The 12,038-nt window shown below is 41.8% G+C and overlaps 1 protein-coding gene across 2 annotated transcripts in view; it reads right to left on the minus strand.

Moving 5' to 3' along the window:
• Positions 1 to 11,833, minus strand: part of lmo4a (LIM domain only 4a) — a 17,333-nt gene extending 5,500 nt beyond the window's left edge. Inside the window, exons 1-2 of one of the 2 annotated variants that reach the window (XM_005748162.1) lie at positions 11,641 to 11,833; positions 2,087 to 2,330 (exon numbers count right to left, since the gene is read on the minus strand). In XM_005748162.1, the coding sequence (XP_005748219.1) occupies positions 2,087 to 2,325 (239 nt within the window). In that variant the 5' untranslated portion in view covers positions 2,326 to 2,330; positions 11,641 to 11,833. Of the gene's footprint in view, positions 1 to 2,086; positions 2,331 to 5,715; positions 5,736 to 11,640 lie in introns of those variants that run through there. The other variant, XM_005748163.1, reaches the window with a different exon arrangement.
• Between the last annotated feature and the right edge of the window lie 205 nt (positions 11,834 to 12,038).

Genomic DNA, 12,038 nt, shown 5'->3' on the forward strand with positions numbered 1-12,038 from the left:
TTTTTTTTTAAGAGGACAAGAGCGGCGAGGTCTATCGCGATAGTTTAATTTTTCTATCGAGAAAAAGTTATATCGCGATACATATCGTTATTGTTCTATCGCCCAGCTCTAAACTGACGATATAATTGACACTAGACAAAATGCTTTACAACTCCACAACTTTATTAGTGCAAAAAACCCCAAAAACATCAATGTATTTTCACTTAAACAAGCAGCTGTGTTTTGTGTGCATTAAAGTTATATAAAAAATTAACAGTGCAAATGCAAAATCCTTGCTGACAGTTTAACCAAAAGGCATTTCCAGTGGAAACTGGCTGACATATCCTCAGCATAACCATGTATAATATCCACAAAACTTAAAAAGAGGTTATACACACACACAATACGGTAGTATTATGTTGAAGCACAGTACGTATCACTCTGCGAGGCTCCTGCCTACGATAGCCGCAATGCTCCGACAATCCATCAAGCGGTGCGGGTTCATAATTTAGCAAAGTCGTACTAAAACATTTGACAGATTTTCGAGCGCCGTGTACGACATAAAATCGTTTCGAGGTCAGTAAACAAAACCAGAATTCATACACAAGGCACACGGGATTATAAGGGGCACTGTCAATTTTCAGAAAAATCAAAGGATTGATTTTAAGTGTGCCGTCTTTTCCAAACAACACATAATAACGACGGCCTGCTAGCATGCTCTACCAAAAATAGTGCTTTGTTGTGTATCTGACGGGCAAAAGCTAAACCAGTTCCACACCACTGAAGTTGTAGCATTTTTACAAACCAATTTTGGTTCATCCGTTTCATTTAACGATCCGCTTTCGCCCTTCTCATTCTCTGTCGCCGTCATGCTTTTTCCGCCATGTGCATATGAAAACAAAGGCACTGCACATGTGTGTTTTACCCATATTATATCGCAATATTTCATTTTCTTATCGTTTGCCCGACATTATACCGGTATTACTGTGAACAGTATGATATGGCCCAGCCCTAGAAGTGACATCACAAAGCAGCATTCATAAAACAAAACGTAGCTCATGGGATCACTAATCTTATTTTGGACGAACCACAGTAAAGTCTTGACCACTAGAGGGTGCTACAATGACCAGGAATCATAGACTGTATATAAAAAATGGACACTGCCAACATGCTAGCTTACACTGCTTTGAGGTTTTGTATTTTGAAGCTTGAACGGGCACATTCCAAAAACATGTATAGTTACTAACAACGAGAGAATAGTGATAGAAACCAAAGGTATTTTTGTAGAAGGCTGTAAACATGTTTATTTCTGCTCTAAAGTTAGACACATTGACACAGGAGTCTATGGGGCTGATTCAGTGCCTGAGCCAGCCTCAAGTGGTCACTAGAGGAACTGCAGGTTCTAACATGAGAAGCCATCACATCTCAGCACCTGAGCTTCCTGAGACCAAACTGGTGTATCGACTTGGCACACGTTCCCGAAGCTGTCAAAAAATAAAAAAAATTAAAAAATTAAAAAAAGCAGCATTCAACAACTGAAGAGCTCCCTGTTAGTTTAGAATCATAGTTTGATTGTGACTCGACTGACCAGTCTGTTTTGTAAAAGGCAGATTTTTGCCTTCAGTGAAGCCTTTTTCAGTTTGGATGAGTTTGAATGAGCTTAAGCATGAGCCAGTCATGAATGCATAGGAACCTGTGAGAGTCCAGCTTCTAATTTGGAGTCACACCAGTGCAAAAACCACATGAATACTAATCAGGGACATTTATATGCACCTGCATAAACATCCATTTTACGGCTGGATCGAATGTGGAATTTCCTCCAACACACTGCAGACCTCTCATGATTATTCAGTGTATCTTATTGCAGATTGTGGCGTAATCCGACCGTACAGTCAGAGCTTTATTTATTTCATGAGAGGCTGCTGTATTATTACTGGCCTGATGCACAAAGTCTGCTGTGTCTCAGGGTCCTCCTCAGCAGCTTTCCAGATCCAGCCCTCAGTTTTTCCTAGAGATGCCCACAAAACCCCTGCCTGCACCTCCCTCACACACACTAACACACACACACGTTTCACGTTTCTGAAAACGTGTGTGTGAAAAGCCTCACCTGATGTAGTCGTTCTTGCAGAGGATCATGCCGCCTTTGCTGTAGCAGGTACTGCTGTACTCGCCCAGCTGAGCGTGGCAGCAGGAGCACTTGAGGCAGCGCGTGTGCCAGTACCGCTCCATCGAGAAGAGCAGGAAGCGGTCCGCGATACGACCCCCACATCCTGCACACGACCTGCCCGCTGTCCCGCCGCTGCCCATCACCGCTACTGTGGGTGCCTCCACCCTGCTGTTCACCATCGCCACTGGAGGGTAAAAGGAAAGAGGAACCATTGGAGGTTAGATATAAAAAAGGTGTCAAAGATGAGACCAAATAAAAGCGTGTCAGTGATGTTAACTCCAAACCTGAGGCTGCGACTCACTTTCTAATATTAATAATTACTTTCAGATTTTGAAGTTGTTGCCACCTAACTGATGATCAGTGTGGGACAGCATGGCAGGGTGAGAAAACCAGGATTGGACTGGACCATGATATTTTTCTAAACTAGCTGTAAATGCTTCTTTTCTACTCGAGCACTTAAAGCACATTATACAACATGTCTCATTCACCCACACACGCAAGCACTTTTCTCTACACACAAGTGCTTTCCATCCAGCATTCACACGCATTCACACTCCAATGAGCGAATCAGGACCAACTCTGGGTTTGGTTTCTTTCCCAAGGATACTTGATCGAAATACCGACCTTCTGATTGGTAGACGACCTGCTCTACCTCCTGTGCCACAGCTGCCTCTTGTTGTATAACCACCAGAAGCCCTCTGACACACCAACTGTCAACTAATGACATATTTCTTCTCCTCCAAACAACGCTAAGTTGAATATTTTTCTGTAGCCACAGTTTTTAGTGTTTGTACTTAGTTTGGAGACTAAGTTGGGTATCTGGTATCTATCTATTGGATATCTATTAGAGAGGAGGGTGGGAGCTCAGAGTACAGACGCTGCTCCTCAAGACCAAAAAGAAATGCATGGAAGGAGATGCTGGGGTAGACCCAGGGTCTACCCTCAGTTTGAGAGGAGCTTGACAGGTTGAAGGGAGGTCTGGGCCCACTTATGGAGTGAGACTTTTACCTGAATAATTAAAGGCTCATAAAACAGTGCATGAGGCAGGAGCATATCCTTGAATATGAATGTAATACACAAACATAAGAACGATCAGCAAACAAGCTCAAAGATGGTAAAACAAAACCACACACACTCTTCTGAACCTGATAAACGAGCCCCATGAGCAGGGAATCTGTGCAGGATCTGGGCCTTGATTTAATTCTTTCCTTCATCATCTCTTTTTAAACATTACGGAAACACATGTACCGTCGGGCAGCATTCAGCATATTCCTCCTCACTCTCGTTTTTCCATTACAGAACTGAGCTGATTTCATGCACAGCTGGGAATAATATTGCTTTTGAGTACAACCACAGCAGTGTGTGTGCCGCTCAGCAATGAGTCAGCAACACTGCCTCTTCAGCCGCTTCCATGATTTATAATTAGGGCCAACAACAACATAAAATAATTGCAGGGCTAGATTTCATTTTCCAAATGAGCAACAGCAGCACAATTTGTCCTCCAGAGCGTCTAATTTCAGCAAGGGCATGTTTAGCTTTACGACTAGCCTTCCCACAAGATCATTTGAGATTGCAGCAAGCAGCAGCTGGTCCTCTGCGGCGAGGCGGGCTGCCCTCAATACCCTCATTTTCTAGAGTAGACACCTGGCTCTAATCAACCACAGGAACACCATGTTAAGAAGCCCAAGGCTACGTTCAAACCACAAACAGCCACACGCGCTGGGACCAAACCTTCTTATTAGTGACGGCTCAGTCATGAATGAGTCAATCCTCTGAATGAGAAGTGAGGCCATTTATTTAATCCACAAATGAAACCTTTACATTTGAAATGGGTGAAAACTCGAGCTCATCGTTTTAGCCTTAAATTCTCCTCGAGGTGTTTAAACAGCTTGTAGTGCACAGCAGGACAAACCACAGACACAAAGCGTGACTAAATCCGACAACTTTCTCTACCAGAAAGACATAAAACTAAACAGTGCACAGTCGGGGGTTTGCATTCAAATCTGTGGACCTGGGCTCTGTGCTTCCCTCTCTACTTCCTGCCATGAATCTCCTGTTCCAAAGCTGGATTTTCACATTAAACACGTCCAAAATTTCAAATAATGAGCTCAGTGTTTCTACAAGTAATCCCTGTGAGCGGAACACTCATTTGTCACTGTTTTTTCTACTCTTGGCTCTGTTTGATGTCAGACCTTACACATATGGTTTTATGAGGGGCAGCCAATCAGAAGAAAGCTTGCTTAAAGGGGGAGGGTGCAGAATAGCTTGTTTTAGACAAGATGAACTGAAGGCCCAGTATAAGATAGGGTTATTTTGAACTGTGAATCATGCAAAGCTGCTTTATTAGAGTCCAAAAATAGAATTAAAGAAGCTGGAAATGAACCGACTTATCCTTTTCAGGATTGCGGGGGGCGCTGGAGCCTATCCCAGCTGTCGTAGGGCGAGAGGCGGGGTACACCCTGGACAGGTCGCCAGTCTGTCGCAGGGCCAACACACAGGGACAGACAACCATTCGCGCTCACATTCACTCCTAGTGGCAATTTGGATTATCCAATTAACCTATCCCCACAAACTGCATGTCTTTGGACGGTGGGAGGAAGCCGGAGTACCCGGAGGGAACCCACGCAAACACGGGGAGAACATGCAAACTCCACACAGAAAGACCCCGGCCTGATGATGGAATTGAACTCAGGACCTTCTTGCTGTGCGGCAACAGTGCTAACCACCGCGCCACCGTGCTGCCCTGCTTTGGTCTCGATAGCTATTTTTCTCCTTCTTAGCCAGTTATCAGGGGTGTAAAAGCAAAAGACATGGACGTGCCTGATGTGGTCATCTCAGAGAGACAGAAGCTACACCCACATGTGTTTACAAGTGGCACCCAATCAGAAGAAAGTAAAAGTAATCTCAACTTGGAGGCGATTAAAGTGACGTCCAATAAGTGTGAAGTATACTGATCATTGTCATAATGTAGCGCCAACTGTTATTAGCTACAAACTGATGGAAACTGAGCCATTTCCGCCTCAGTGGGCTTTTTCATCCAACCAGGATCAAAAGCATTTATAGCTGACCAACTCATTACTAAACCTATCCTGAAGTTCAACCTCTGACCTCACTCTCCCGTTAGCATAAATCCAAAAGGTCATCACAAGGTCAATAATTCTGGATCTGTTCCCACTTGGCGTTTTTAATGTGACCGTGTGCCTAAACATCTCTTTCTCCTCCTTCTGTCTCCTGTCTTTGGTGCCAGATTCCTCTGGGCGGCACATCACCAGCCGTGAAATCAATTAGCGGCCCGAGTCTGCAAAGCATAACAGCTCCCCTCCCACCCCTGTGAAATAAAGTGAAAACCTGTACATCGTCACGAGTTTGTCTCTACAGTGGCATCCAAAACACAACCCTGTCCTCTGGATATCATTCAGGTGGTGAATCAGACCTGACCGGCTCATATGCAGACTAAAAAGGATAAGAAACCTCAGTTAATGAGTCTGAAACCTTTAAAAGAACACACGTGCACACACACACACACACACACACACACACACACACACACACACACACAGCTCTTTAACCTGAAAAATGTCCAAACGTTCCCAAAACAAAACTGTGGAGCAGCGGCCAATGCAATCATCACACTAACACCTGTGTTAATTCGAGAAGATTCGAGACAGCTGCCAAAAACCTCTATGATACAATTCTTATCCAATTAAAATGCAAATCCTGCTTTTAATCATCTCCTGCAGCACACAAAGCCTCAGCATGTCTCACTGCTGAGACGGGGACGTTTCAGGCTACAGATACTCAGATTTATACCCAGCAGGTCGTACGATATATTTGCAGAAAGTAAATATCTTTGTCTAAACAAAAGCTGCTTCTGTGTAAAGTGTAATTATGTTGCCATATTTACCAGGACGTTTGTCACATTTTGGGTTCAGTCATTGTGTTTTCATGAATGTTTTATCATCTTCTGGAATGTTACCAGAAGCTTTATTTTATAATTTCTGGATGCTTTATGGAAAATCTGCTTTGTTGTGTAATCTGGGCATGATGTTTTTTTGTTTGCAAGTTATCTGAAAGGTTTTCTGGAAACATTGCAGTTCTGAAACATTTGTCATGCTTTGCTGTTGTGTTTTTGTATTCTCATAAAAGTTCTGGAATGTCGTGTTTACTGAACTATTCTCTCGTTAGGTTTCTGTGTTGTTGATGTTATTTTCATATTTTCCTAATATTAATTACTTTTTTTAATGTTCCTTTTTGCAGAAATGTGATTTCTGAAACATATTTCTGGTTTTGCTGCTGTGTAACATGTACAGGACATGTGGTTTCCTGAATGTGTTTCCTGAAGTGGAACTTCTTCTGGAATGGCATCGTGATTTCATAAAGAAGAAGGAGTGTTTTACAGATTTTTGCCTTGGTGCAGTCAGGTGGTTTTTATTTTCCCATTTTGTTTACCGGAAATGTCATTTTGTCGTTTCCTGCTGAAAGCTTTCCCGTCTACTTCTTAGTTTCCTCTAAAGCCTGATAAAACGCTGCACAGACTTCCGATTCTTCCTTCCTGCACACGCAGGTCTGACCATGTCATTTCCAGCTCCACACTCACCTGTGTGGGCTTTACTTTCTGAGCTTCCCCTCGGGGTGTCAGCAGCAAACACTACGTGCTTTCAAACCGCTGCCGGTGAGCTCTGCTGCATGGCCGCTGAACCACCACAACACTCGTTGAAGCTTGGCTCTTCAAACGAGTCTTCATCTTCGAGTCTTTTTGGTCGGATGCTTGGCTCTGGTGTCAGACTGTAGTTAGTGGAATCTGACTGAAAGCTGGCCAGAACATTCAGGCTGTGAGTATCTGTGTGACTTCTCGGTGAAGCTGAGCGTCACACAAACATTATGATCACATCCAGCAAACTGAACTGTTCCCACCTTTGCTTTTTCTTTCTTTATTAGCAGCTCTTTAATCCTAAAGAATCGCCGGTAAAGGAATAGCTGCGTGTGATGGAGCAGTGAATAAACACAGAGGCTAATGAAGAGACACAAACTGGTGAATCTGATCCAGTTTCAGGCTGATTGGGTTGACAACAGCTCTTTTTTTTTTTCCTGGCAGTTGACGGATGTTCCTCATATTAAGAAAAATCTTCGTTCTGTGCAGATTGGAGGACCTCAATTAGTCTAAAAGGAAAGGGTTTAAGAGTATAATGTGTCACAGGGCGTATCAGGTTATGGCTGATATGTCATCTAGTAATTTATCACAGTCCACAGGACTCCCAGTTTGAGTGGCTTATATTCCCTTTTAATCAATCTTTTTAATCATTTCTTTCACTCAGTGTTTCTTATTCCATTTAAATTGTGTTTGCCTGATTTTTGATTTTTGATTTAAGCACTTAATAGTTATTTGCCATTTAAGCTTGTGACCATCAGGACTGTATTTCAGCTTTTTACTGGTTCCAGCATCACCCCAGTCCTGACATCTCACCACTGGCTTCTTATTTGGTTTAGAGAAGACAGTGGTGAGATGTAAGGAAAGATTTGGGGGGGAGAAAGGAGCAAAGAAAGGAAATTCCAGTAGAAGAAAGGAGAGAACCTAAAGAAAGAAGAAAGGGGAAAACAAGGACACAAGCTAAGAAAAAAGGATAGATAACAAGGATAGAGGCAAGTAAGTAAGACAATAAGGGCAGAGTGAGGAAGGGATAGGTAAGGAAGAAAGGTAAAAATGCAGGATGGGGAAAAATAAGGACAGGGAAGCAAGGAACAAAGAAACAAATTAATGAAGAGAAAGGAAGGAAAATGGGGTATTCAAAAAGGAAGGAAAACAAGGAAGGAAGGAAGGATAGAAGAAAGAAAGGGGAAATAAAGGCGAGAATGAAGGCTTGATAAATGGAAGAAAAGCAAAACAACTAAGCAAGGAGGGAGGAGTGAATGGAAATGCAAGGAAGATAGGTAAGGAAGCACAATAGAGAAGAAAATAATGATTGACAGAAAGGACAAAAGGAATGAAGTGAAAGAGAAGAAAGTAAAGAAAGAAGAAAACAGGAAGGTAAAGTAAAGAAAGTAAGAAGAAAAGCTAGGGGAATAAGAGTAGAAGATGAAAAGGAAGGAAGAAAGAAGGAGGGTAAAAGGAAGGGTAAGAGTAAAAGACAGGATAGGAGGAAGAAATGAAAGAAAGAAACGGAACGAAGGACGGATGCCCTGAATGGTTTGCAGCCATTTTAGCGGCCGCTGGATGCTGACAGGACGAACTGTGCACGAGTTGTTTTATTCTGAAATTATGAAGTGCTTCCTTCCTTCTTTTTTCAAAGCAGCTCAGTGAAGCCTCCTCCACACTCTTCAGAGGTGTAATTAACAAATAAGCTGCTTTCAGTCTGAGGGGGTAAAAGTGACTAAACGAGCCCGAGCGAGGGCGCGCCGGTCACACAGATCCAGTTTCTTCTCCTGAGACTCTCACAGAGAGACGTGCCGTTTCATTAAAACAGGCCTCTTTTTAATTAACACCGAGGGCACGGGTTCGTGTGGCAGCAGCGATCCTGCTCGCAGTTTCAGTCAAATTAAAAAGACGCAGCTCTGCCGCAGAAGCAAGAGCTGATAGAAATATCCTTTTTAATAAAAATTCGGTCAAATTTATTCAGTCAGTCGCTCGTTTAGGAAAACAGTTTCAGAGACAACCTGCAGATTCTCCCACAGAGACTTTCCTGTGGTGCTGAGAGCTGAACGAGTACAGCTCAGATCACTTAAACACACCGACACACACACACGCCTGTAACGACGTGATGAAAGTTCACTGCATGGAGCAGGTTTACTGTATATGAAAGAGGGACATGGCCACTGTGATGTCCCTCATTAGTGAAGTCCTGTTCTGAGTGTTTTCCCGCCTTTTTTGGCTCTTAATGGGACCTATAATTAACAACACGGTTTTTAATATGACCTAAAACCAAGATCATAAGTTCATCATGAGGATCTTGAGAGACACTGCGTCATTTTCGCACAGACTGTTTAATCAGAGCAGTCGCCCCCTGCTGGTCATTAGAAAAAACAGGTTTAAGCGGCTTCACTTTTCAATAATGTCTTTTTTATAAAGAGCATCGTTGACACCAACAGGGATGGATGAAGCATACATGCCAATAGTTTTTTACATTTATTGCAACTCTTGATTTTTAGTTATTTATTTTTAGGAGCTTTTCTGATCATTTGATTTTGATTCTTATTCATAAGCTTGTGTTTGTTATTTTTGTGAAGTCAGAATAAAAATATTTAGCTATAATAACTGAATTAAAGCATAAGTTTGAATGAACAAGTCAGCGGATATTTTACTTGAGCGTAATTTTCCTCTCTGAACGATTCATTACACAGAATTAAAAGTCATTCACTTACAGCAGAGGTCGTGAAACAGCTTTTTGAAAATGTGCTTTTGGGTATTCTCTGTTTAAACTCATTTATAAAACAGTATAATCATCAGGCAGTTAGGGCTGTTGGATATAACGATATATATCAGACGACGATATAAAAACGTCTGTCGTTTCATTTTACGCTATCGTTTGTTTCGTGGTGTCGCAAAATAAACTGTTTACGGAAATATTTTTCATTATTTTGATGGTCACTGTAGGGGCTATATTAATTTCTTAAAGTTCTCTCTTTCTCTTATATTTTATATAACCACACTACGGACGGACAAGCGCCTGTTTTTATGCATTTTGGTTAGCAACAACGATGGTAACACCATCGCGTGTCCGCTTGTTTATGTTCCACATAAACCTTTCACAATAAAGCTCAAGATCCTGTTGAGACTTTTCAAAATAAACTGAATCACGTGAAAGAGCAGATTATTTACGGATGAGAAGTAAAAAAGAGCCGCCAGGTGCTAAAAACTAAACCTTAGACTCAAACGTTAGAACAGCCTTTTCCCCGCAGCACGCCGTGTAATAAATACTCACAAAGAAAACGGCGGCCGTTACAGCTTATGTCTAAAAATGTATCGCTTCATGCGTCGGTTAAAACACTCGACTCCAGCTACATGACGTGGAAACGCTGGAAACACTTCCCGCAAGTCGAGCTGCCCGAGATTCACAGAATTTACAGAAAATGTTACATTTTTGTGATTTAAATCATTATCGGGATGATAACGATTAAGAGCTCTAAATATGCTGAGTTAGAGTACACTCGCCCACATCTGCTAACACATTTTTCTACAAGTTTTCCAATTTCTTTTGAAAAAACAACAACAAACAAAAAACAAACAAAACACAAAACATTTTTTAAACTACATTTACAAAACTGAGTGTTTGCTCAAAGTCACAAAATGTTTCATACCAGACACATAAACAAAGCCAGCCAAAATATTACCAGTGCCGAGCATTTATTACACGCTGCGGCATGAAAATGAAAAACACAGACTTCAGGACATGACGCCCGAGTCGTTCCAACCTCCTCGGGCTGTTTTGTTCCATAAAAGTCACAATGTGAAGCAGAAACTCCAGAAACAAACCACAGGCCAGGTAAAACATCTGAAACCTGAAGTTATGAACCTTAAACCTGCACTCTTTATAATGACCAGCAGGGGGCGACCTGCTTCTCCTGCGATCTCCGACCCAACAACACTTTGTCCAAATTATTAAATCAATAAATAAATTTACCAAAAATGATAAATAAATGATTTTTAATAAATTATGATGCAATTAAAGAAAAAAGGACGATAAAACAGAGGATGCTCATAGGCTAACGACTTGATTTCACCAAAATGATTATAGCAACTAACCCACGAGTGATGTCACAGTGGCTACTGTCATCTTTTATATACAGTCTATCATATCAACTATCTCTTGGCCTCTCAGGATGAACATTTTTTATTTGTTTTTAGTTTGAATCTGCAGTTGTGTTTAACAAAAGAGGTTAAATGAGATCTGAGACTGGTTTTAAAAGTGGGTGAATATATTAAGTTAGTGAGGACAGCAGTGTTATAGCATCTAAACTTAAATCCATGTGCACAGTCCTTTTTAAATAACCAAAAATGAACGTGTGTTCCTACAAGTCTGATGAGATATGATGTAAACACTTCTTATATCAAAGAGTAAGGTAGGACAAAGCAGAATCTCTGGTTCCACTTCATCACTTTGTGAACATAAATGAAGCAGCACATTCCTGTTTTCACTTCATATTTTTGTCATTTCATAGAATAAAAACGGGCGGATGAGCTTGGAAAGACTTTGGCTTCATGTCCTGGACCCTGCCTGTTGTAAATGTCATGCTGCAGTGTGAAATAAAGACTCGGTGTTGATGCTTTTCTGAGAATATCATGCGGTTTGGAGCAAAGATAAAACTGTGTTTGTGCGTTTGCTTGTTTCTGAAGAGTCAGAAGTTTTAAAAATGCTGTCTGAAAAGAAATGTGTCTGAGAAAGTGTAAATATTAAAGACAAAAACATCAAATCTGAGGCTTAAATCGCGGTAAATATTTCAGTCTGGTTTAATTTCATTCCGCTGACAGTAAAATAGTCCTTTCAGGTTCGTGAACTCACCTCCGCGCTTTGAACTTGAATCTCTCTGTTCGTCCACCTAATGTTTGTGCCAAAGGTCAAACAGCTGGGAACTTTTCGGCTCAGTATTCCTGTGAAGGAGCTCCTCTCCGCTCTTCTTCCATGCAGTCTTCTGATTTTTTCTTGCAGATGTTTGAGCGCTCTCTCGCTCTCTCCTGCACCTACTGCGCTTTGTTCGCGCACTGAGCTGTTCACGGAGGAGCGCTCCTCCCCAATTTAAACCAGCCAGGCCACGCCTCCTCTGCGTCACGAAATGGGCGTGGTTCCTGCCTGTGGTCAGGAAGATGGATGACTGCTGATCTAAAATCTAAATATGCCATAATTATCTCCTGACTGTGACTGCAAACAGTCGTTTATTCACATGACGCTTTGCTTCAAGA

This window comes from Pundamilia nyererei, unplaced genomic scaffold (genome assembly GCF_000239375.1).
Source record: "Pundamilia nyererei isolate P.nyererei 1_Seehausen unplaced genomic scaffold, PunNye1.0 scaffold00215, whole genome shotgun sequence".
NCBI classification, from domain to species: Eukaryota; Metazoa; Chordata; class Actinopteri; order Cichliformes; family Cichlidae; genus Pundamilia; species Pundamilia nyererei.